Source organism: Megalopta genalis, chromosome 2 (genome assembly GCF_051020955.1).
Source record: "Megalopta genalis isolate 19385.01 chromosome 2, iyMegGena1_principal, whole genome shotgun sequence".
Taxonomy (NCBI): domain Eukaryota; kingdom Metazoa; phylum Arthropoda; class Insecta; order Hymenoptera; family Halictidae; genus Megalopta; species Megalopta genalis.
The window spans coordinates 29,339,552-29,366,197 of NC_135014.1; the positions used below are offsets into that span (position 1 = coordinate 29,339,552).

General features: G+C 44.0%; 2 protein-coding genes across 4 annotated transcripts in view; one reads left to right on the forward strand and one right to left on the reverse strand.

Moving 5' to 3' along the window:
• Window positions 1-197: 197 nt before the first annotated feature.
• The window catches only part of LOC117229960 (prohormone-1), a 31,321-nt gene continuing 4,872 nt past the window's right edge, over window positions 198-26,646 (reverse strand). The window contains exons 2-3 of one of the 2 annotated variants that reach the window (XM_033486930.2): window positions 23,717-23,834; window positions 198-2,417 (exon numbers count right to left, since the gene is read on the reverse strand). In XM_033486930.2, the coding sequence (XP_033342821.1) occupies window positions 2,253-2,417; window positions 23,717-23,821 (270 nt within the window). In that variant the 5' untranslated portion in view covers window positions 23,822-23,834 and the 3' untranslated portion in view covers window positions 198-2,252. Of the gene's footprint in view, window positions 2,418-23,710; window positions 23,835-26,646 lie in introns of both variants that reach the window. The other variant, XM_033486929.2, reaches the window with a different exon arrangement.
• LOC117229961 (uncharacterized) overlaps window positions 20,774-26,646 on the forward strand; it is a 78,349-nt gene continuing 72,476 nt past the window's right edge. The window contains exons 1-4 of one of the 2 annotated variants that reach the window (XM_076519036.1): window positions 20,774-22,587; window positions 22,785-22,838; window positions 22,920-23,145; window positions 23,409-23,993. The gene's annotated coding sequence lies outside the window, so the exon portion shown is untranslated. The remainder of the gene's footprint in view (window positions 22,588-22,784; window positions 22,839-22,919; window positions 23,146-23,408; window positions 23,994-26,646) is intronic. The other variant, XM_076519035.1, reaches the window with a different exon arrangement.

Below are 26,646 nucleotides of genomic sequence, written 5' to 3' on the forward strand. Positions count from 1 at the left end.
AATTGCCGTGGCGTCGGAACATTCCGACGATTGGGAAATCGTGGCCGGAATTATGTAAGCGCCGCCGCACCACCGCTCGCAGATGAATAACTAAAGGGGGATCGAACGAGTCCCCCGGTTCGGGGCTTACCTTGCGACGCGTCTCCTCCGACGGTGGCGCCACCTGCGGACGGTGCACAAAAGACATGGGACAAGGCTCTCGAGAACATACCACACTTTTATATCGTTTTTCTGGATACAATTTGCGCCGAGAGTAACTCAACCAAATTATCGTGTATTCGACGATCGGCCGCCGCTCGGAACTACCGGCATCGTTTCGCTCGCATTCCCTCGTTTCCGACATCGGGGGCAATAAAGACGGGGCAAACCCGGAGGCGCTTGTAAATCCGGAGGATCGTAATCTGGAAGATTACAACGTTCGCGAACGTCCGCGGGTATCGGGGGCTCGCCCGTAAAAGGAAACAACGCGGAACAACACTTCGAGAAAACAATTTCGCACTTCGTGGATAATCGGACGCGATTTGCTGCTTCGAATAATACTTTGGACCGGCTTGTAACGCCGACTTTGTCGAATCGATTCACCTTCGAAAACGTGTCTCGCGACTGCAGCCGTGTTTCGACGCCCCCTGGGGGAGGACGATTGGAAAGCGAAGTCTCCCGATTGTTTCCGGGTTCTACCGAAGATTACTCTTCGCGCGGGAAAAGTTACCAAGTTGTCGAGCTCTATTCTTCCGGTAGTTCCGATTCGCGGAACGTAAACCGGCGACATTTAATCGGAACGGAAGCTGGCGTGGGGGGAGAAGGGCACCGAGAACGATCGAGCATTCCTGTCTCGATCGCGATGGAAGGAGAATTTGTTTCTTTCGACCGGTTCGGCGACGCGCTGCGAGCACCGACGCGCGAGAACCCGCGCGTTTTTGCCGACGAGCGGGAACACGCGGGTCGGCCGCGTTTCGCGAAAATACACAATACTAACATCCCGTCGTCGACGCCGCGCTAATCTACGATTTCCGAGCCGGATTTTTGGATGCGAAAGCGACACGCGGCCGCGCGAACGAAACGTTCTTTCGTCAGGTGTTCTCCGACGCTGCGAAGCCTTTAGAATTTGATCTCCGATTGCCAATTATCTGTGAATCCGATCTCGAAGAACTACCATCGTCGCACATCTGCCCGCGTCCGCGATCCCGTAATTTACGAATCTGTGCAGTTGCATGCATTTTCCACGCCGTCGTCCAGACTCTCCTTTGCGTTCGATGAGACGCTTCAGCGATGAGCAAGTACGCGAATCGCGGTAGCGGGCGCGTTAACTCTTTGGGGCACGGTGGGATTAAAAATGTCCCACCTTTTTGATGCACGATAATGCGCGAGGCATTTTTAGACCCACCTAGAAATATTGCGACGGTTGCACGCGCTTTCGTGAACCCACGTGGCACGGTGGGACTATTCGAGTCCCAGCCTGTAACAACAAATCGAATTGAATTATTATTATTCTTTTATGTTTTCACATTATGCGATACCTTTGTTAATAAAAATATACGAATTTCGTTTGATTCGAAGCGCGATAAAATTTCTGTGCAACGCGGGTCTATTTTATTTTCGGAAATCCTGTGCCCCAAAGAGTCGACGCGTCGAGTGCCGAATAAATCCGCGAAAATTCCCGCAAACATGCATCCGATCGACGAAACCGAAACTAGAAAGTGAAAATATACCGTGGGAGAGATCGATTTACCTCTTTTGTATCCCGAGAATCCTGGTAACGTTGAAATTGTTCAATGCATCGTACTTGGACCGCGGATCCAACGCGTTTACGGCAAAAACGAGTAGGTGAATTGTAAAATTGCGAGGACGTAAGAGGAATTTAACGATATCGTTGCGCCGTCCTCGAGTCAACAGAACTATCGGAAGAAACAATCTATTCTCCTTTCGCTTTGGTTTCTGGCGAACGATGCAGGAAATTTTGATTCCGCGTGAAAATCCGCGGTCGAATTGCAACGAAAATGAATTTCGAAGCCCGATTGAGCAATCAGTGTCGCCGGCGCGGCACTCAACGCGTTAACGTGGCTACCGTTGACAATCGCGAAGAAGTCGTTGGATTATATATTTTGAAAGCTGCGGGACGTCCGCGCGGATGTCGATTCGATTGGAGGCGGATATTGGTGTTTGACGGAAGCTAGATGACCGGAAAGAGACCCGAAGAGACCAGAATAGACAGACGAAGGGGGAAGCTTGCTGCTGATCGCTGCTTGAAAGATCTATTTGCCGAAGCACGAGACCGCGTTGAACGCGCACTGCTTCCAGTAGCTGCGTTTGCGTTGTAAATCGGTCGCGTCCAGCTGGTTCCGAAGCCGTTTCTCGATCTCCTTCCTGAACAGGTAGCTGATCAGGGCCTTCTCCACGCTGTTGTCGTCGTCCACCAGCTGAAACAGACGCGATCGTCTCCGATCCGGTCGATCCGCCGATCTACAGGGTGTCCGAAAAATGTCTCTCAACGCAGAAAAAGGTTCCCGAGGTCATTCGAAGCATCTTTTTCCTCAGCGAAAATGCGATCCGCGGCTTCGTTTGCGAGTTATTAACGAAAAACAGTGACCAATGAGAGGCGAGAGATCAGCTGGCGCGAGACGGCCGAGCCAATCAGCGGGACTGGGCCTTCGCGCACTCGTTGGTGGGGCCGCCTCGCGCTAGCTGATCTCTCGCCTCTCATTGGTCATTGTTCTTCGTTAATAATTCGTAAACGAAGCCGCGGATTGCATTTTCGCTGAGGAGAAAGTTGCTACGAATGATCCGAGGAACCCAGAATTCCGGACTGCGAGATATTTTTGGGAGACCCTGTACGCAGCAGTATCTAACGTTCTCTTGAACCGGCTCGATGCATCGACTGTCGAAAGTTTGATTAATTCTGCTGGTCAGTGTTTTCGATGTACAACAAATTGTCCCTAATTGACGCAGATTAGGGATTGTGCAGAAAAGTAGACAATTTGGGAAGAGGAGATGCGATCATTCGGGCGTTGCAACTCGTTTTTATAATTAACAATTAGAATAATCTAGTTAGAACAATTAGAATAATTATATTCTACAATGATAATAAAATAATAATATTGGAATAATTAGAATATAATTAGAATTCTAATCAATAAAAATAATCGTATCTCCTCTTCTCAAATTGCCCATTTTCGTGCGCGATCTGAGCGTCGATTAGGGCGAATTTACCGTAATCACAAAACGTCCAATGGCAACGATACGTTTCTTCTACGTCTAGCCGGTATCATCGTTTATTTATCTTCTTGTTCCAGGGTACAGATGACGTCCGCAGCACGTCATTCGAGCGGAAAAGAGGCTAAAACGACCGAGGACAGTCGACGCGTCGGCGCGGTCGTGCCGCGAAAGCGAAGCGCGCGAGCCGTCCGTGGAAAATTAATGGAAATTATCGAGCAGAGAGCATGCCGAACGATAAAGGAGCGCGTGCAGCTGGTTTTCCTGGGGCTAATGGATTTATTAGATCCGTGGAACGCCGCGTTTCGTTCCTCCACGTTACCAACGGACCACGCGGCGTATCGTTATTAATCCGCGCGCGGTTGCACCGCAACGAGCCGCCCATTCGCTCTAATTGAATAACGCGATCAAGAGAAGCTGTCCCGCGACGCAAGGATTCCTCTCGGCCCCGATCAAGAACACGCTAATCGCTGTAACGCGAACTGATTGCACGAGCTTTCCATTAAGCCGCGCGCCTCGACTGCGCCAATTCCACCGGATTCCGTGTCTCTGTTCTCGGTGGCCGGCGGCTCGCGAAGCGTTTCAAGCGGTGAAAAATCGACCCCCGGATACTGTAATTTCTCCCGGAAATGCCAAATTTCGGGTTGCCGTGAATTTCGCTGACTAGTCCTACGCCTATGTGATTTATTGCTACGACGATGCCGAGGGCCGATGGAAGAGAATGCGAAATGTGAAATGAAATCTGTTTTATGATACTTTGGATCGCACTTTTACTCCGATTAATACTTTCACCGATTTCGTTGTAACTTCTTCTATTTTTATAATAGTAAATTTTATCATTACAGTTACGCTGATGCAGTTCGTCGCGTTTTCTTCATTTTTTGGAGAACGGACCGGGCAAGTCGAACGACAAAGAAAACGATAACCGAACTGTACTTTTATCGTTTCCAAGCATTGTTGAACGAAACGCGATCGGGAATTCGTCGGTTTTACAGCGTTGCCAGCGGTGTACGATGTTTAGCGACGGGCATGAATCGAATGCGACCGAATCGCGTCAAGTTGCCTCCGAATTGCCTTTGAATCGCATCAAGTAGCCTTCGAATTGCCTTCGAATCGCGTCAAGTGGCCTCCGAATTGCCTTCGAATCGCGTCAAGTGGCCTCCGAATTGTCTTCGAATCGCGTCAAGTAGCCTCCGAATCGCCTCCGAATCGTGGCGAAAAATCAGAAACAAAAATGTTAAGTCGTCGTTTTCATTCCAGCATTGCTATGTATTCATATTAACGTACAACCAGCATGCTGGCCGCCGCTATTTTTCGCCGACCGCGCCGAGTTTCCATAAAAACGAGCCGCGCGTCCCGAAGAATCGCGACTCGGTATTCTCGGATCTGTCGGTTTCGATTCCCACCTCCGGACATTTCTCGAACAAATTACTGTTTTATTATACCCGCGACGCGTGACCCAAAACGGCGAGATAGGTCGCGCGACGGTTCGCGGAGCGGTGGTTCCGTCGCGGAACGGTCCCGTTTCGCGATCCCGAAACGGCGAAACGAGTTTGCCCGCGCTAACGAGCGTCGTTCATAGACGCGCGAAACGAATATCGTCCGGCTAACGGCCGATAACCGTCGAATAATTGAAACGAATCGCGTCGACGAGCCAACGAGCGAAAGCCCGCCATTTCCGCGTCGCGCCGCGCCGCGTCGGTTCGACAATTTGTCACGCGCGTTTTTCCGCGCCGACCGGAGCGTCCTCGATTTTTCCGGCGACGTTAGGAATCGGCGCTGTTAATAGTCGACGACCGGGGTGCAGATTTTATTCGCGCGCGGATTAAACGTGAAAAGGGACGGCGGCGACGGCCATGGCGTCGGTCCGCGGAGAATTCAATTTACTTCGCCCTTCCCCCCCGACTTCTCTCGATCGGGACGGTAAATTCATAAAACGAGACGCGCGCGCGAGGCTGCCTCTCGCCCACGGAAATTAGAATATTCGTTTATGGCGCGCGGCAAGGTTGCACGCCGCGCCGCCATTTTCGCTTCGAGAGGCCGCGGCCGGGACCGTTCGCGTCGATTACTTTGAATTAGACCGCGCGCTTTTTTTATATGCTTAGCACCCTCGACGGAAAATGCGGAACACGCTCGGGAAATATTCCGCGAACGTTCCCGATAGGATACGCGCGCGTTGCGATTATGGTTGCCGAGATAGAAGAATTCACGAGCACCGAATCCGATCGCCGCGCTCGCGGTCGTCGGAACGGGAAAAATGCTTTTGCGGCGAATTAACGGATACGTCTGTTCGGACGCACTTCGCGATAAAAATTGTGCAACGGCTCGATAAATGCGATCTCGTTATCCTCAATATATATTTTATTGTAGATACGTATTGTAATTGTAATATTTATTTTAATTTTAATTTTACGTATAATTTTACTTTAATTTTAATTTTATCTTATATTTATTTTAATTATTATATTTATTTTATTTCAGATAATTTCTTCTTCTACTCTTGAACTTCTCTACTTCTTGTAGAAAATTACAAAATTGATCCGAAAATTAATCGGAAAATTAACCCGAATAAGATTTTATCGAATAAGTATTTGTTCGTACTGGTATTCCGATGGCAAATAATCGATTTGAATGAAAAAGAATACATTTTTTTATCGTATAAAATGTTTTCTTTTCATATACCTTATTATTTCTTATATATTTATTATTCTATATATTATTATCCCATATATTTTATATTTATTATATATTATTATTATAATATATTTTATATATATTATTATTTATTATCCCATATTATCCCAGCAGTTGAAATTGAGCGGATCCTGAATGTACAAATATATTCCCGCAAAATTTTGCAAAACGCAAAGACAGTCGACGATTATTCGTGTTATTGTTCAATCGATTTTACAATCTCTATTCGAGAAAACTCGTTCGAGTGAAAAATTACGCGAACAATTTATTCGAATATAAAAAAGACAGACTAATTTTTTCGAACGAATCGATAGAACCAGTTATTTTTATCACGACAGATTTATAAGAGAGTTGAAAAGAGAGACGCTAGGCAGTCGCTCGCAGAGCCTGGTTTCTAGCCGCGCGCGTTAAAAACGGCGACATCCGGCGACTTTTCCATATTTGGCGATCTCGTTTCGTCGCGCGAGGATCAAGAATAGTCGCAAGGTTCCCACCGGCGTTCCCTCGGGGACAAAGGTCGAAGTTGAGATCACCTGCGCGCAGGACTAAATATCGAAACGTACATATATTTCCCGCTTTGCGGGCGCGAGCGCGGTCTCGTCAACGGGCCGCCGTCCGCTTAATAAATAATAAATCGGATTTGCATATTTGAGCGCGACTGCAGCCGTCGACTGTTGCCCCCCCCCCTTCCGCGGTCCGCTGGGCTTCTCGATTTATTTCGTATTTACTCGGGCGGGCCGAGAAAAAGCGGCACGCACCGATTTGAATATTAACGAGCCGAAGCCGGCCCCTGTAATCACGATTTTCCCGCTGGATGAAAAAAGCGCGGCGCACGTCCCGGGACACGATTAGAATGCAACGGAATATATAGGGAGTCCCAAAATTATGGTATCACCGGGAACCAAGGGGTTCCTGAGATCATTCGAAGCAACTTTTTCCTTAGCGAAAATGTTCTACGAGGCTTCGTTCGCGAGTTATCAACGAAAAAGCAGTGACCAATGAGAGGCGAGCTCGATTGGCGCGAGGCGGCCGAGCCAATCAGCGGGACTGGGCCCTCGCGCGCTCGTTGGCGGGTCCGCCTCGCGCTAGCCGAGCTCGTCTCTCATTGATCATTGTTCTTTCGTTAATAACTCGTGAACGAAGCCTCGTAGAACATTTTCGTAAAGGAAAAAGTTGCTACAAATGATCCCAGGAATCCCTCATTTCCCGGAGATACCATAATTTTGGGACACCCTGTATACATATTCCATCGGGATCTTCGCGTCGCTAGCTTTCCCGTCGCTTCCGGCGACAATGCTCGACCTTCGTTCCGTTTCGACGCCGGTTCACTCTTCGCGCTCTTCATCCAGGTTAAACGGCGAAGTTAACAAATTGCTCGCAGCTATGGTTTATTGAACATTTGCGGACAAAGGATTTTCCAGACAGCGCGGTAAAAATTCGTTCGTTTATTTGATTTTTCCGTACGTATCGCGCGGTAGAAATTCCATTTAGCGTTGTCGCCAAGTAATTGTTCTATCATCTCGTCAATTTTTTTCAATATTGAGATATCCATAGTAGAAGCGCAGAATTTATAGGCCACCGTTATCTTGAAATCTCGCGTGTTACAGCGCAAAGGGCTGGCTAAACGTCGACGATAAAAGAATAGAAGTTTATTTCGGTCTCGAGGAATTGCATAACGTTTACTTTCAGCAGATTAGGTTCGGGGTCGTCGGAACGAGCGACCGGTCGTGGCAGCGTGTATGTAGTTACGGGGATGATGATAATAACCAAGGATAGTTTCATGTGCAAACCTGGCTGCACCGCGCTGTAATAAGTTACGCGTCCTCGACCGTAGTCGATACGCCGACGTTTCTGATCGCAAACATTTGTCGGATCGCGTAGGACAGCCGGGGGCGCACGGCCCGCCCGTCTCCTTCGATTGCCCCGGTCGCAACATCTGTGTTCCAGCACGGCGGAATGAAGTCGTTAAGCGAAAAGTGAAATAAGAGAAATATCGGTGAAACGAGACCGCCGCGCCGGTGGGAACCTCTGGAATATAATAAAAGCGCGAGGTGAGAAAGTCAACGGGAAAAGCGCGGCGAGATTCTATTTTCGTGGGGATGAGAGAGAACCGGGGATAGCGAGATAGTGAGAGAGAGAGAGAGCGAGAAAGACAGCACGAGAGACAAAGCGCGAAAGACAGACCTCGAGAGACAAAGCGCGCGAGAAACAGAGCGCGAGAGACAAATCGAGAAGGACAGAACTCAAGAGACAAAGCGCGCGAGAAACAGAGCGCGAGAGACAAAGCGAGAAAGACAGAGCTCGAGAGACAAAGCGCGAGAGAAACAGAGCGCGAGAGACAAAGCGCGAGAGAAACAGAGCGCGAGAGACAAAGCGAGAAAGACAGAGATCGAGAGACAAAGCGCGAAAGACAGAGCTCGAGAGACAAAGCGCGAGAGACAAAGCGCGAGAGACAAAGCGCGAAACAGAGAGCGCGAGAGACAAAGCACGAAACAGAGAGCGCGAGAGACAAAGCGCGAGGAAGAGGGCACGAGAGACAAAGCGCGAGGGAGAGAGCGCGAGAGACAAAGCGCGATAAACAAAGCACGTGAGAGACAAAGCGCGATAAACAAAGCGCGTGAGAGACAAAGCGAGAGAGAGAGAGAAAGCGCGAGAGAAACAGCGAGGGAGAGAGACAAAGCGCGAGAAACAAAGCGCGTGAGAGACAAAGCGCATGAGAGAGAGAGACAAAGCGCACGAGAGAGAGAGAGAGAAAGCGCGAGAGAAACAGCGAGAGAGAGAGAGAGAGAGTTGCAGCAATCTCTTATGCAAGGAGTTCCCCGAAGGAAAAAAGAAACCCGCACAGGTCCAACGTAACTAGCGATCGCAGTTTACTCGCAACCCGTAACGCGTGTATGCTAATGTCGAGCGAATTCCACCGTTTAAACGCATCCGACGGGTCGAGACTAGAAGAGACGAGTTGAAACGATGCGATACGATACGATACGATACGATACGAAACGAAACGAGACGAGACTCACGCTCGCGATCCCCTGTTTTGCAATTCAAACGCGTTACGCAACCGAACACGAGCGTCTATTGTTGCCTCTGGCAAAGCGGAGTATGTGTACATACATAGATGCTTTCTCTGTTACCTTTCCACCACCTTCGCGGCTTTCCTACGCCTTTTTCCCCTGTACGTTCTGTCGACCGTTCTCAAAAGCCCACCGTGTTGCGTTCGACGCGACACCCTTACGCGACTACTTACACCATCTAACGTCCCTAAGTAACCGAACCCTCGCAAATGTTTACGAAGGGTGTCGCTTTTTTAATTGAAACTTTTTAAGGAGAAGTAATAATTCACTAAGAAGAATCTATCTAACTAAAGGATGAAAATAAATCTAACTAAAGAATTAAAATAAATTACAGAATTATTTCTAAATATACATTCGATATAAAGGACGTTCAATATAAAAAATATATATACATTATTATTCAATATATTATTCAATATATACATTATTATTCAATATATTATTCAATATATTATTCAATATATACATTATTATTCAATATATTATTCAATATATACATTATTATTCAATATATTATTCAATATATTATTATATATTCAATATATAGAGGGTGTCACAGCTAAAGGAGATCACCCACAATTTTCCGAGTAATTGTAGTCTCAAACCTGCATATTTTTTTACTGATATTTAAAGTAAAAGCCAAAAGATCTGTATATATTCTTCAATAAATAATAAATCCTCTATATTTCTATTTTCCATAATTTCCAATACAGTAATATAGAAATCCGATGCTTTGTTAAGTTTTCGTTCATCGAGTATCGCTGAAAATGTAAAATTTACTTCGACCCTACAATTATTCGCGTGCAAGTTAACAAAGCAAATGAGTTGAGCGTGCGGAAAAAATTAGGTACCGGAAGGTTGAGTCGCAGCCGTCGCGACTCAAGTTTCAGAATATCGTTTCGGAATATTCAACGACCGCCATTTTTACGGACGCCGTGCACGCGGCCCGAAATTACGCTCGCACAGCAGACGGCATTCCGAGGGAGCGGGGCCCGTTTCATTCGATGGTTTCCCGATCGCCGACCGGCGGATAATTGATTAAAATCGCCTCGGATGGAAGACACACCTGCCGGCTCGAGTTTCGCTCCGCGGAAATGTAACGAAAAGAAAAACGAGAAGAAACGGCTTGCCGAGCGGCAGAATCTCGTTAGAACGACGACGATCCGCTTTGTAACCCGGCTGATATTTTTCCGTCGGGCCGCGCGATCTCCTCCCCCTCCCTGCCCCCTCGAATAAAGAAATTTAATTCGCCGCTTTGAAACGGCGAACCTCCTCGAGCGTCCGCGGCCGCGGCCGATTAATCGCCGCGAACGCGAAACGACGCCGTTCCGCTCGCGTTTCCCCGCTTTGTACCCGTCGGACAGCTTGAAATCGCTTACAAAGGAGAGCGGATTAGGCGACGAGATTTTTTTTTCACCGCGACCGATTTCCGTCGACGGTCTTGTGTGTCTTTCCACGCATCGGAAATGCCGGAGATCGATCCGCGGCCGCCGGCTCTATAAAACGCCGAGGTTATCAGCGACGATAAGCCCCGCGCAGGATATATTGGGAAAACATTGTCTCTCGTTACGGTCGTATCTAGGCGCTCGTCAGAGATGGAACATCGTTGTCGAAAAGCTGGTCGACGGAGTCGTAGTACTACTTCTTCGCTGGCGAAGATTAAATTAATTCCGAGTTTTTTCGCCGCGGAATTGTTTCGTCGACGATCGCGATTCTTATGCGCGCGAAACGAAATCGCGCGGGATATTTTATTTCCTGTTAAATTGGTGCGTGAAATATGGATGATGATTGCTCCCGATTTGTCTACATTGCAGAGTAGGACGATGTATCGTTTTTTTTATTTGAAATTATTAATAACGTCGCTCGGTACTGTTTGGCGTTACGCGGTTCAATTTAACTTTAATCGACAATTAATCTGTGAACGCACACACAACTGATGCACGGTTTATTTTAAAATAATTTAGAAGCGATCAAATGCCTTATCACTAGCATAATTGTATCAAATTATATTAATATGATATATTAATATTATATGACAACAATGTATTAATGTAATTTTATATTGAATTATGTTAGATTATATCAATATAATATAACAATATATTAATATAATTTTATATTAGATTATATTAGATTACATCGATATAATATTACGATATATTAATATAATTTTATATTAAATCATATTAGATTATATCAATACAATATAACAATATATCAATATAATTTTATATTAGATTATATTAATATAATATAACAATATATTAATATAATTTTATATTAAATCATATTAGATTATATCAATATAATTTTATATTAGATATATTAATATAATATAACAATATATTAATATAATTTTGATATTAGATTGTATTAAATTATATCAATATAATATATCAACATATCATTCATAAAACATAAATAAAATATAATAAATAAAATAAAATAAAACACAAACAAAATGTAATAAACAAAATAAACATTATAGATAAAATGTCGATGTTAACCGTAGAAAACAGAACTAAGGGAGAAATTAGGGAGAATTAACTGTGCCACCAGTGACGCGCGATTCGCGCGCCGAACTATTTACGGCTGTTAATAAACGAACGAATAAACAAATAAAGCTACGCGGGGACGACGATCGGATGCGCAGTCATCGACACGAAGTGCCAATATTCGTAGTTGCCGTAACGAGGCCGGGATAATTAAAGGCGAACAATTTCCGTGGCGTACCCTACGGACGACGAGAGGCGGCGTTCCGGAAAACGGAGACCGCGCCGGTTAACGAAGGAAATTCTCCGTGGCTCGTGGAACGCAGAAAGGAACCGGTCGGTCATACTAACGGAGATTAACGCGTTACAATTACCGTCGGTATTGCGCGCCGGTAATCGAGCGACGCTGAGCGAGGGTGGGGGGCGAGGGGACGCGCCGTGCTATTGTACCGATGTGAGGAGGGGAGGGGAGACGGGGACCGAGAGGATCCTTTGTCTTTGATCGTGTCGAGGACTGAAGCGCGATTAAACCCGTATCTATGGATTATTAGAGGCAGCGTTAATTGTCCTCGAGCCGCCGCAACGCGACATTATCGAGGAATCCGGGCAGCCGCTTCCGCCCTCTTAGGAATTAACCGCGACCACGCGAGAGAATCTCGCTGGATTCTAGAATTGCTCCTCGACCGACTTCCGGCGGCTCCCCCCCCCCCCCCCTTCGAGGAAAAGAAAACGGACGGATCGGCGACGGGAACGGGGACGAAATTAAACTGGATCGCGATCGATCGGCCTCCTTTGATCGCGGAAGGGCCGATTTGATAATCTAAGATATCACGTTACGCTGGTCCTAATTACATAATTACGGTCCTAATTACATAATCGCGGAGCCGCGAGCTTGCCATCGGACGTAATTGTTCAAAGGAACGCGGGATGAAGAGGCGGAAGATGACCGCGCGAATCTGTTATCGGAACTGCGATTTGATTCATAGTATTATATTTATATATGATATATCTATAACTATAAATCAAATCAAATATATATATATATATATATATATATATATATATATATAGTTCTGATTTCTAATTAATTGTCAAATCGCAATTCCGAATTAAGCTCGCGACAATTAATTAGAAGTCAGAACTATATATATATATACTATATATATAGTTCTGATTTCTAATTAATTGTCAAATCGCATATATATATAGTCATAGTATATATATATAGTTCTGATTTCTAATTAATTGTCAAATCGCAGTTCCGAATTAAGCTCGCGACAATTAATTAGAAGTCAGAACTATATATATATACTATGACTATATATATACTATATATATATATATATATAGTTCTGATTTCTAATTAATTGTCGCGAGCTTGATTCAAACGCCGGTTTATCGCAGCAAAAGCTACGACTTTTCGTCGAATGCGATCGTTTTACGCTCGGACCACCGGACATCGGTATATTTAGAGTTTTAAATACGGTAGATTCTTCGAGAAATTGACGCAAGTTTTATGCAACAGGTGCGTTATTGTTGTTTCATAGAATTTTATTGGATTATATAGTAAATTCTCCCCGATTTTCCTTCGGCTGGCAAAGAGAAATGGACAATTCGGGGCGAGAATTGAAATTGCACCTCGTTGCACCGACTATAATAAATACGTCAGACTTGGGGATGTTGTTATATTCCTCTCAATACAATCTTCTTAATAATATTTTACAACGTTATTGTTGTTTTATAGAGTCTTTTTAGTTGCAGTAAATTCTCCCCGATTTTCCTTCAGCTTGCATAGAAAAATGCACGATTTGGGGCGAGAATTGAAATTCCAGGAGGTGTAAATCATTGCACCGATTATAATAAATACGTCAGATTTGGGGATGTTGTTATATTCCCCTCAATATAATCCTCTCAATAATATTTTACAATGTTATTGTTATTTTATAGAGTTTTATTGGTTACAGTAAATTCTCCCTGACTTTCCTTCAGCTTGCAAAGAAAAATGAACAATTCGAGGCGAGAATAGAAACTGCAGGAGCTGTACCTCATTCCACTGATTATAATAATCGTTATTGTTTTTTACCGGGTTGAATCGTGCCAGTTAACGCAGATATCTCATAAAAAGAGAACAAATATTATACCTTCTTTAATTCAACGAAAATTCTAATTGGAAGTTCGACGAACAGAGAACACTCTTTGTACCTTCTTTAATTAAACAAAAGTTCTAATTGAAAGTCCGAATGGCGAAAGCTATTAAAATTATCTCCATAACTAAATACGATTCAGCAGAGCTATTTTCGAACCTCGAGACGAATCGAATGAAGACACGAAAGAGAATCAATCGAGTTTCGAGTATTCCGCGTTGATTTTGGCTGTCCAGAAAAGACCGAGTTCGAACAGGGGGTGTCGAAACTGTTTCTCAGAAGTTCGCGTAGCCGTGAAATCGCAAGAATTCCCCCGATTCCGGGACCGTGATTTCGAACGTACAATCGCGGCGGATTTCGGGAAACAGAACGTCGAAGCAAGGAAACTCGGGTTCCGGTGCAGGAGGTCGAGCAACAGGTTTCACCCGTTTTCGTCGTCCTGCTCTAACCCTCGGCTGTTAATCGCGATTACAACGTTTTCCGTTTCGGGGAACCCGGCATCGATCGACGCGGCTTTTGCGTCGGCCCGTGATAGAACGAACGTTGCTGAAGCGGCGGTAGAACTCGGGGAACTCGGAAAAATCGGAAAAATCGAAAACGCGTGGACTTTGTCCCGGATACAACGAAAACCTCTTCGAAACGCATTAATTTTATCGACCGTTCGTGACGCGCTGCGTGGAAGTTGTTCTACACGATGGACTATTCGAGTCCCACCCTGTAACAACAAATCGAATGGAATTATTATTATTATTCTTTTATGTTTTCATATTATATCCCGCGTCGTCGACGCCGCGCTGATCTACGATTTTCGAGCCGGATTTTTGGACGCGGAAGCGATACGCGGCCGCGCGAACGAAACGTTCTTTCGTCAAGTGTTCTCCGACGCTGCGAAGCCTTTAGAATTTGATCTCCGATTGCCAATTATCTGTGAATCCGATCTCGAAGAACTACCATCGTCGCACATCTGCCCGCGTCCGCGATCCCGTAATTTACGAATCTGTGCAGTTGCATGCATTTTCCACGCCGTCGTCCAGACTCTCCTTTGCGTTCGATGAGACGCTTCAGCGATGAGCAAGTACGCGAATCGCGGTAGCGGGCGCGTTAACTCTTTGGGGCACGGTGGGATGAAAAATGTCCCACCTTTTTGATGCACGGTAATGCGCGAGGCATTTTTAGACCCACCTAGAAATATTGCGACGGTTGCACGCGCTTTCGTGAACCCACGTGGCACGGTGGGACTATTCGAGTCGCAGCCTGTAACAACGAATCGAATTGAATTATTATTATTCTTTTATGTTTTCACATTATGCGATACCTTCGTTAATAAAAATATACGAATTTCGTTTGATTCGAAGCGCGATAAAATTTCTGTGCAACGCGGGTCTATTTTATTTTCGGAAATCCTGCGCCCCAAAGAGTCGACGCGTCGAGTGCCGAATAAATCCGCGAAAATTCCCGCAAACATGCATCCGATCGACGAAACCGAAACTAGAAAGTGAAAATATACCGTGGGAGAGATCGATTTACCTCTTTTGTATCCCAAGAATCCTGATAACGTTCAAATTGTTCAATGCATCGCACTTGGACCGCGGATCTGGCGCGTTTACGGCAAAAACGAGTAGTTGAATTGTAAAATTGCGAAGACGTAAGAGGAATCTAACGATATCGTTGCGCCGTTCTCGAGTCAACAGAACTATCGGAAGAAACAATCTATCCTCCTTTCGCTTTGGTTTCTGGCGAACGATGCAGGAAATTTTGATTCCGCGTGAAAATCCGCGGTCGAATTGCAACGAAAATGAATTTTGAAGCCCGATTGAGCAATCAGTGTCGCCGGCGCGGCACTCAACGCGTTAACGTGGCTACCGTTCACAATCGCGAAGAAGTCGTTGGATTATATATTTTGGAAGCTGCGGGACGTCCGCGCGGATGTCGATCCGATTGGAGGCGGATATTGGCGTTTGACGGAAGCCGGATGACCGGAAGAGACCCGAGAAGACCGGAATAGACAGACGACGAGAAGAGGGAAGCTTGCCCTTAAAATTGGAATAAAATTCTAATCCCTCGCCATCGATATTCGAGCATTCACGTAAATTTATCCACGCGATAAGCATCGATTTTCTTTCCCTTCTAAGAATTTCATTGCAATAATTGAATATAATTCCTAATCGCAATAATTGCGCAGAAAATGAATGTCAAGGGGTCAAGCTTTCCGCAATTTCGAGCTACCAGTTCGCCGAAAGGGCACCGCCGTCGAATCTATCCGAATTAAAATCTGACCACGAACTTTGAACTATTTCATATAGCGAATTTTCCATCGAAATACAATCCCCGAATTGTTTCTCCCACGCGAAATCATCGCCGCGTTGCACCAGATTCGATGATATTCGCAACGGAACGGTGGCTCTCTCCGTGTTTGCAAGAAAATTCCGAGTTCTTCGCCGGGGAGAACATCTGTGGCCGCGGAATTTTTACGGGAGGATATGTCGCCCATGGGAATTTCTTTAAAAAGACGCGCTCCCCCGGAACAGATATTTTCACGGCGAAATAGAAGTTCCGCGGACACGTGTTACCTAGTTCTGTAGGTCAACCGAGTGTCCCTTTTTTAAAGGACGAAACATCTGTGGCAGAGGAGCATTGATTACTTATGCATTCTTGGGTGGCGGTGCCGGTTTCTGTGGGACGAGATATTGCTGTGCTTTTGCATTGTTCTCGGGCATAGTTGACTCTACGTATTTATCGAATAAGACCGATTGAATTTTCTTACTTAAAAGCAATGAAAGAATAAAGAAATACAAATCAAAATTAATCAAGGATAGTAATATAATAAATGAATGAAATATAATGGAGGATAAAAGTTGCATTTGTTCACTCTTTTGTTTTGTTTGATATTTGAATTATCGAATGAGACAGAGATCAAGTTTTCTTATTTAAAAGCAATAAAAGAATAAAGAAATACAAATTAAAATTAATCAAGGATAGTAATATAATAAACGAATGAAATATAATGAAAAATAGAAGTTACATTTGTTCACTCTCATGTTTCATTTTATATTGTAATTATCGAATAAAACAGATCAGATTTTCTTATTTAAAAGCAAACAGAATAAAGAAATACAAATTAAAATTAATCAAGGATAGTAATATAATAAACGAATGAAATATCATGAAAAATAGAAGTTACATTTGTTCACTCTCCTGTTTCATTTTATATTGTAATTATCGAATAAAACAGATCAGATTTTCTTATTTAAAAGCAAACAGAATAAAGGAATAAAAATCAAAATTAATCAAGGATAGTAATACAACAAACGAATGAAATGTAATGAAGAATATATATATATATATAAAGCTTACATTTCTTCACTCTTTTGTTTCGTTTATATTTCAATAATTCCAGGCACGGTTAACTTTCTATTTATCGAATAAGAACAGATTGAATTTCCTTATTTAAAAACGAACACAACAAAATAATAAAAACTAAAATTAATCACGGATAACAATACAACAAATGAACGAAATACGATAAAACAATGAAATACAAATAAAATAAATATAGTAAAATCAATAAAAAAAATTCCATACGTCCTACCCGACAACGATAAAGTCAACTATGCTCCACGACCGCGCGAAATTCCATTCGCGACTGAAACTTTGCTTCCAAGAATTCTTGCAACGCGAGAAAATTCGTTAAAAAAAAGCTCCACGCTTTCGTAATCTATTAGAAGGCATCATAATTCCTGCAACGGGAACTCGATCGATTTGCAAGTCGAATGCAGGGTCGCCCTTTATTATTATGATCCGAGGGGCCGCGTTCGAATTCCGCAGGCGATTCCGCGCAGCGGGCGCCGAAAAACGTTTCTTTTTATTTCCCGGGTGTTATCACGCCGGTGAAACGAGACGTTGGGGGGCGGTCGGCGAAATGTCGAGTTGCGAGGGCTGTCGCCCTGGGCGGCCACTGTATTAAAAGGGCCCCGCGATTCGCAAGCCCGACGGGACACGCCGACTTCCATTTGTCGCGGAGCGCGTGGCCGCAATGCGAATCGCCGTCGTTCCGACGACGACGAGTCGTCCGACGGGCCATCCGACGAGCTTATGCGGCGAAGCATTCGTCGCCAGGGAAATTCTACGGTCGCAATTGTACAGCGGTAAATCTCCGCAGGAAACAGTCGGAAGACGTATTCCCGTTTCCGTGACGCACAAACCGTGGCGCGGCATACATATTCGCGCGAGCGCGCGCGCGGATCCGCCGATCCGCTAATTAATTATCGGACAAATTAATTTCCGTGCGGCTACGAGCCGCTGTTTTAAACCGCGGATCGCGTCAAAGCCAACGACACCATCATCGATTCGCGATTCAGTTCCGATTCAGTGCAAAACGATTCGAAAACCGATGGGAAGGGGGGGTGGGGACGGCGCGACGTTCGAGACGATTGACGGAGTGACCACTTCGAAAAGTGGTTCCGATTTTTTTGTTCGATTGAAAGCATCGCGGGCGAATGATTTTTTCGTCGCTGTCTATTGTGTACAGAGCGCACGGACAATTTGTTCGTTAAACTCAGCCGTCTGTTTATCGGAATTTCTCGCTTTCGAAAATGTCCGACGTTTATTTCGCGGGCGGCTGATTTTTGATGAATTTGTTTAACAAAAGCGAGTCGGCGCAATTTAAAGCGTATCGAAGTTATAGGGGGTGGCCACTGAAGAACTGAAGGCTTTGTACAAGTCGGGGGTGGCAAAACTTTTGATCATAAATTATCATAAATTATATATATTATATATATTTATGATCAAAAGTTTATTTTTTTATATTATATATATTTATTTATATTATATTTTTATATAATATATATTATTATTATTATATATATTATATATATATTATTATATAATATATATATATATATAGTATATTTTTATTTTATGTTTCTACTACTATTTATTTTGATTATAAATTGTCATAAATTACAGGGAAGCGAGAAAATGGCGGTCATTCGAGGGATGTTGTTTTTCAGCACGCAAAACTGAAAAATGTCCATTCATCATGTTTCAAAGTAGGATAACGAAAGACTGAAATATTATTGTTTTACGTCACTCGGTCATCGAGTGGCCACCCGGTAGAAGGAAGAACGAAGCTTCCGTGTAATTACCGTTTTTATTTCGCATAAAGACCCACCGTTCGCGTGTGCACGTTCCACTGAAACTTTTAATTGGAGCAGTAAAATAAGTATATTTGCAGCGAGACAGAAATTGTCTAAACGACGCGCCATAAACTGAACCAATGCGCCAACATTCTCGAACACTGTCAGGCTGTAAAATATCTAAAAAAAAATCTGAAAATCCGAACGTCTACACACAACGTTTCAGGCAAACGTGTGCGGCGACATTAGGAACGCGAAATGCGAGAAACAACAGTTTCGCAAAACCGCGATTCTTCCATCGCAAACGCATTCGTTGGAGCAGAAAAATCCTCCCCGATTCCCATTTTTATCAATTAGCCTTCGCAGCCCGGATATCTCCATAAAGGTCCCCGGGTCGCGGTGTTTAATTAAATGCAGCGCGGGCGTTTCGCGAAACATTTTGAAAAAAATGTAATGAAGAAGAGGCGAGTCTCCCACCGAATGTCGGACAACGCGTTCCGAATGCGAAACGGCGACGCGCATTAAATTAATACGACTTCCTTGCATGATGCGCACGAGCTTGTCGGAAATATAAATCGTAATAACTGCAGAAATGGATATCGATAACGACACCGATATCGCGCCGAACGTAGTCGACCCGCGAAACCAAGATAATTTGAAAAGGATCTTTCGAATGTAAATAGCTACCGAATGTTTTCGGGTTGCATTTGTCATATGGATATACATTGATCCGAGCACAAGTTTATTTCTTTCTTCAATAATATATAATTTATATATATATCTATATTTATTATTATATATAATATATTTATTTATCTATTATTATATCATAATAATTGTATTATATAATATATAACGTTATATATAATTATTATTACATTATATATATAATGTTTTCGGGTTGTATTTATCACATGGATATACATTGATCCGAGCACAAGTTTCTTTCTTTCTTCAATAATATATAATTTATATATATCTATATTTATTATTATATATAATATATTTATTTACCTATTATTATATCATAATAATTGTATTATATATAATTATATATATATATATATATATATATATAAAATAATATATTTAGTCTTATTCATTTTTGCCATAAATGCTTGAAACGCGAAACACGTATCCAACAAACACCGTTATCTTTCTACCGACTCGTGAAAGTTATTGATAAAAGAAAACGAACGTCCACGTGTCTTGTAATTAACGCAGACAGTTTTCACTTCGCCGAGAATCCTAAAAAAGGGCAACAGAGTTTGCGAACAGAGTTCGGCCATATATCGTATTTCACGCGGAATCGCGAACAACCGTGCCAGAAGATGCGATAAAAATTCATCGAATTTCGCAAACACGCTTCGTTCAGAAAAAAATAGCTATCGGTAGCCAACGTCGAAAGACCCATTAAAAAGCGGCGAAATAAAACGAAAGACGAAGGCACTCACCGGTCGGCGTACGGCGTGCAGGACGCACGGGGCGAAAAAAAAACGAGGGCGCAACAATATTTAGCGATGCCCCCGCGACACGAATGTATACGGTCGACGGGTAAACAACGTTGCGTAAACGCGGAGCTCATAACGAATGTTTACGCTCGGTTGTTTCGCGTCGAAAGTGCGCGCGAGCCGAAGTGCGGGTTCGCCGGGCTAATTAGGGGCCGCCGCGAGGCGCGAGAGAATTAAAAGAGTAATTACCCATCCCCGGTCGAACCGGGTTTGTTCGGTTTTTGCAACGGACACTTTTAACGTATTCGTTCGGACGCGGCCGCCTGAAAATTATGCAACCGGTGCGCGCCCCCCGCGTCCGGTTAACGATCAATCAAAAGCGTTGCGATGTGACAGAGCCGACGGAGGCCAATCGCGTGTACCGCCATCGAATTCTCCCACTTATAATTGCGACTAAATAATATCCGTCGGAGCTGATCGTATTGATGCGCGGCACGCGATGTGTCCGGAACCGTTCGAAAACACGACCGCCAGTCGTCGCTTAATAGAATTCGTCGGGCTTGAAACACGAGCGCGTACACGGAAAACGGCCGGTCCCGGATAAGTGTCGACGCAAATTTGCAGCTGCGACACACGCGCGCACACACATGCGCGCGCCCGGCTCGGTTTGTTCGACGCAACAACTACCGAACACGTGGCCGATGACTGTTATCGAGATTGCAACGGTGGCTCCGCGCGTGGTCGGTGGACGCGTACTACGTATTCCTGCGGCTTCTCGACGAGGGTGAACTCTCTATTATTCTTTCATTTGAATATTCACTTTTCTCGAAATACCGGATCTACGAAAGCGCGAGTTTCATTAAAAAGCGTAATGTAAAGAAACCACACACGCGTGCATATATCAGCGCGGTCATGTACCTATCGCTGCAAATAAATACTGCGGGATATTCCGATTACTGGGTGTCAAGGTTGACATAATCCATTCTCTTTTGAACGTACATACAAAGCTACGATTCCTAGGATCAAGATATTCTCATTATAGCACTTTGCAAATTAGGTATAAGTACTTTACGTTTGAACCGGCGCATCGAGAACTGCGCAGTATAGGTTAAGATGCGTAGATCGGTACAAATATGCGCCGCATACTGTGTTAATCAACAATATTCGAGGATAGATAACAGTGACAGTGTATATCGATTTTTGTTATCAAAGTAATAATTGCTTTATCTAAGCTACGATTCCTAGGATCAAGATATTCTCACTATAGCACTTTGCAAATTAAGTATAAGTACTCTACGTTTGAACCGGCGCGTCAAGAACTGCGCAGTATAGGTTAAGATGCGTATATCGGTAAAACTATGCGCCGCATACTGTGTTAACCAACAATACTCGAGGATAGATAACAGTGACAGTATATATCGATTGTTTTGAAGTAACGATTGCTTTATCTAAAAGCAACGCTAAAACGAATTATTATATTATTAATTAGCAAAATGCCTATATAAACTTACCGAGCTCGAAACTCGATCACTCTCTTCTTTGCCTATTTTCACTTCGCCCTGAGGTCCTGCGACGCTCGATCGTCGTTGATCGTTCGAACAGGTTAGAATCGTAGCGGCGCAAGTCGCATTTTTCTCGTTATGAGAAACGTTAACGTTTACCAACACGTGTATCCGCGTATAGTTTACTGACACGCGTAGTAGTTCTTCGTGCTCTCGAACTCGTATGAAACTCGTATTCGTTCGCGGATGTTTTCTGTCGTAGAAATCGCGCGCAACGTCTCGACGAAAGTGTCTCCGGCAGTGTCAAGTGGAGCGACTCGACGATTAAGGCCCGAGGAAATTTCGGAATCGGCGGGCTTAAGAGATCCGGATCCGAGCGTTCAGAGGCCGCTGAAGATCGAAACGAGTTCAAGAGACGCGCCCGGCCGGTTTTCTTCGGCGATGAAATCGGGGCCAACGGTGTGGGTGAGGACGGTAACGAGGCCCATTTGTTGCTCTCGCGACACTCGAGAGAGAGAGAGAGAGAGAGAGAGAGAGAGAGAGAGAGAGAGAAAGAAAAAGAGAGCACACGGGACTCTAACAAGCGCCACATTATTCCCGTTCGTTTCTAATTTTTTGTTCTGTGCTGCGCCCGTCGTTGTTAACCGTCGTATTTTTCAGTCGAACCGTCATTCGACCAGGATCGCCATACAACTGTCACAAGATCGCGACGAAAACTGTTGCACGATGTTACAACGACCTGTGTCGGATTACCCAGACGCGCTTGCATTCTTTCGGCACCGCGCGATGCTAAGTTTCATGCGAACGCGTTGGAAGACAAGTTGGTCCACTGAATCACGTAGTACACGCGCTATTATTCACGGCGGAGTCCAACAACGGATACAGGTGACGCTTCCCGATTTTTAAGATACGTACACATACTGTTATTTATCATCGAGAATTCTGTTCAATTTACAACGATTTATTATTCGCTATTTATTCGGACGAAGTTACGTTAAGTTAAGCTTCTATGACCTAGAAGTTCTCGATGGCCGGTTCCGCGACCGTTATTTATCGTTGATTTAATTGGAATTCCTATAAAGGGTGGCGCTGCTCAAATATCATTTCAAACGTGTAAACGCGACTCCACCGTGCGTGTAAGTTTAAATAGAATCATATACGTAGACGGTCGTGTACGTAGAATCGCTATTGGAATACACTTTAATTAAAATTCCCAGCGAAATAGAATCGTACGAACGGAGCATCCGTCGAGGATTCTTTCCAAAAGCCCGAGGCAAGACGGGGATACAGTAAATTCTTCCTAATTGAAGCTCGGACTGTGCACGAATGTGGACAATTTGGGAAGAGGAGAGCTGCATAATTGCAACTGCGCATACTGTACGATCGTCGCCTTTATCGTTTGCTATGCTGAATTATGAATCGATCAGATGCCTTATCGTAACCGTAATTATCTTTTATATTACAATTATATTACATATATTATATTAATATAATAATAATAGTAATATATAATTATATTATAATTATATTACGTATATTATATTACTATAATAATTATATTACGTATATTATATTACTATAATAATAATAATATAAAATTATATTATAGATAGATATATTAGAAAAAAAAAATTCAATTACCAAATTGTTTATGATTTGCGTTTGCATTACCTAAAGTTTAAATGTACTCTATCTGTCTTTAAAAGGTCATCCACTTTCACAAGAGGAACAGCATGATACACTAAATTCTCCCTAATTCATGCTCACATTGTACACAAAAATGGACAATTTAGGAAGAGGAAATACAATTATAAATAACTTTGTAACGTTTTTATAGTTGTCGACCATCGGCGGCTATAAAAACGAGCCGCAGTGCTCGAATAATCGTGCCATCCCAAATGATCTATTTTTGCGTACAATCTGAGCATCAATTAGGCAGAATTTACCGTATCGTCCGACCCGTTCCCGTTCCACCGGAGGCTGGCAAGCAAAGCGTTTCGCTACTTACGTCTACCTCGTTCAAGAGTCTCTCCTTGTCGGGGGCCGGCAGGGCAGCGGACCAGTCGATTAGGATCATCAGAACCGTGGCCAGGAACACGGCGACTCTTAGCGACGACATGATCTCTTCAAGTCTGCAACAATCATTTCCCAAGACTCTGTTACACATCGTGCAATCCACTCCAATCGCGGACCCCATCGATCTCTTATGCAGGAAGAACAAATAACGAAGGTACAACGTGATATACCGTAGGAAATCTCAGCGGGCGTCCGTTCGCTGTCGAGCTCGACTCGTGAGTACCCTCTCGAAACAATAACTCCTCTTTTCGGTCTCTTTTATCAGGACCATGACGTAAACATCCCGCGACCGTCCGGTCGGCCACCAAGGAAATACGCACGTGCACACCGTGTTCCATCATTTCTGTACAGGGTGTCCCACAATTGTGGTGCTTTCGGGAAATTAGAGGTTCCCGAGGTCGTTCGAAGCAACTTTTTCCTTTACAAAAATTGTCTCCGAGGCGTCGTTTACGAGTTATCAACGAAAGAACAGCGACCAATGAGAGGCGAGCTCGGCTGCCGCGAGGCGGGTCGAAGCAACGAGCGCGCGAGGCCCGGTTCCGCTGATTGGCTCGGCTGTCTCGAATTGATCTCTTTCGCCTCTCATTGGTCAATGTTTCTTCGTTAATAACTCGTGAACGAAGCCTCGCAGAAAATTTTCGTAAAGGAAAACGTTACTTCGAATGATCTCAGGAACCCTTCTAGATAATTTTTGGACATCCTGTGCATGAAAACGTAACGTGTTCGCCGTACTTTTGCACGTTAAAATCTACATAATTTCCTAAAAACGTCGAATCACACTTGTCACATTTTTTTTCCAAGGAACAAATTATTATAATTTATAATTTTGATACACCGTGTACGATGTCGCGCGTGTTCGGTGATTTTCATGATTTTCGAACGTTCGCGGACCGTCGTTCTGTCAACGGCAGCCGGGTCTCGTCCACTGAAATCGAGTCCGCGACTGCTGTCAATCCGGCACGAAATCTCGCAGTCGTTTTCGCGCCGCTGGCAAACGAATAAAACGTACTGTCAACGTTCCGAAGCTTTTCGTAACGTCTCTCTCGATTAGCCTCCCCCGATTCCGTGGCCGCGACCGATCCTCGATCAACTCCGTCGCGCGTCGACGGGATCCGGCCGACGCGGAGATTGACATCCTCGAGTTAGGCAGCGTCCACGGAATTGTTTCGCGGATCCGAGCAACTTTTGCGATTCGTGCGAGGCAAATTTCTGAACTTCGCGTTCGAGATTTTCAAGGAATCCGGACAGCCGTCCGCCGAATCGTTCTACTATGTCGCTGGAGAAGCTTCGAATTTATTGGACAGCGATGTTTAAACGAATTAATAAAGGGCCCTTAAAATCTTGTTCGCCGAGACGGGCCGCAACGGAATACGAATTACGGCGATAACGAGCCGCGTTAGGACCTCGTTCGTTCTCGTTAAGCGATTATTGGCCGGCGGCTACCGTAATTAAGAAAAACGCCGCCGCCGTGCGATTCCGATGACAGTCGCACGGATCCTTAACCACCCCCGTGGAACGACGCGACGGACTCGCCACGAAGATTTCGGACGTGATCTGCTAAATATGATAAATACGATTATTTGCTTCTGTTTTTAAATTAAAGGCTAACTTTCGCTTCGATGGAAATCTACGAAATCTAGGAAAAAAGGTGAACGGAGATGTGCGAAGGACAAAAATCGTTGCTATTGTCATAAACGATGACTGTTTTTATGATTTTTCTTTAATAAAAGAAATTGTTAAAGACGACGAAGTGCTAATCAACGTAGCCCGCGAAGAAATCACGGCGCCTGTTGATCGAGCGAATTTTCTCGATCGAGGATGATTCTCGAGGAGCTATTTTCGAAGAATAATTCTTGACGAACAATTGTCGAGGGATGATCTTCGAAAAACGATTTTTCGAGAAACAATATTTAAAGAATGACGTTCGAAGAACAGCTTTCAAGAAACGATTTTCCTGGAACAGCTTTCGAAAGAAAATTTTCGAGGATGGTTTTCGAAGAACGATTTCCGAGGGATGATTTTCGAGAAACAATATTCGAAGAATGACGCTCGAAGAACAGCTTTAAAGAAACGATTTTCGTGGAACAGCTTTCGAAACAGAATTTTCGAAGAACGATTTTCGAGGGATGATCTTCGAAGCACGATTTCCGAGGGATGATTTTCAAGACACAATGTTCAAAGGATGACATTCGAGGAACAGCTACCAAAACAAAATTTTCGAGAATGATTTCCGTGGAACAATTTTCGAGGGGGTCGGCGACGGCTTGTTGGATCAAATTTCGTAAACGACGAGAAAAAAGTTTCACTTAACGCAGGTTAAAGGTTACCTTGTTCCCGGGAAAGAACTGACCGGCTGCAGTTTCACCGATCATTCGGTAAAGATCTGTTCAGCGGATTATTCGCGTTGGATTTATCGAGAGAGTAGCCGAGCGATTAGCAGATTAATTAAGGAATTAGCCGGTCGACGAATGCTGTTTGCCGACGCGAGGTCGGTTCTCCTATGAAGGGCACGCGTTCGGTGGAGGATCGAAGGAAACGATTTTTCAAAAGTAACGACCTAATGCCTCCAGCTAGCCAATTTCAGTCTGCGGTCTGCGACTAATTGCCTGGAACACGAGCACGCTCCGTTTAAATAATCTACGACCGTGTCGACGCGTACCTGCGCCATCTGACCCGCTGTAACTATAACTGTAAATAATAATAATAATAATAATAATAATGACAACGACAACAATATTAATAATAATTATAATAATACGAATAATAATAATAATGATAACAACAACAATATTAATAATTATTACAATATTTTTATTATTAATAATAATAATGATATCAACAAGAATATTAATAATAAAAATAGTAACA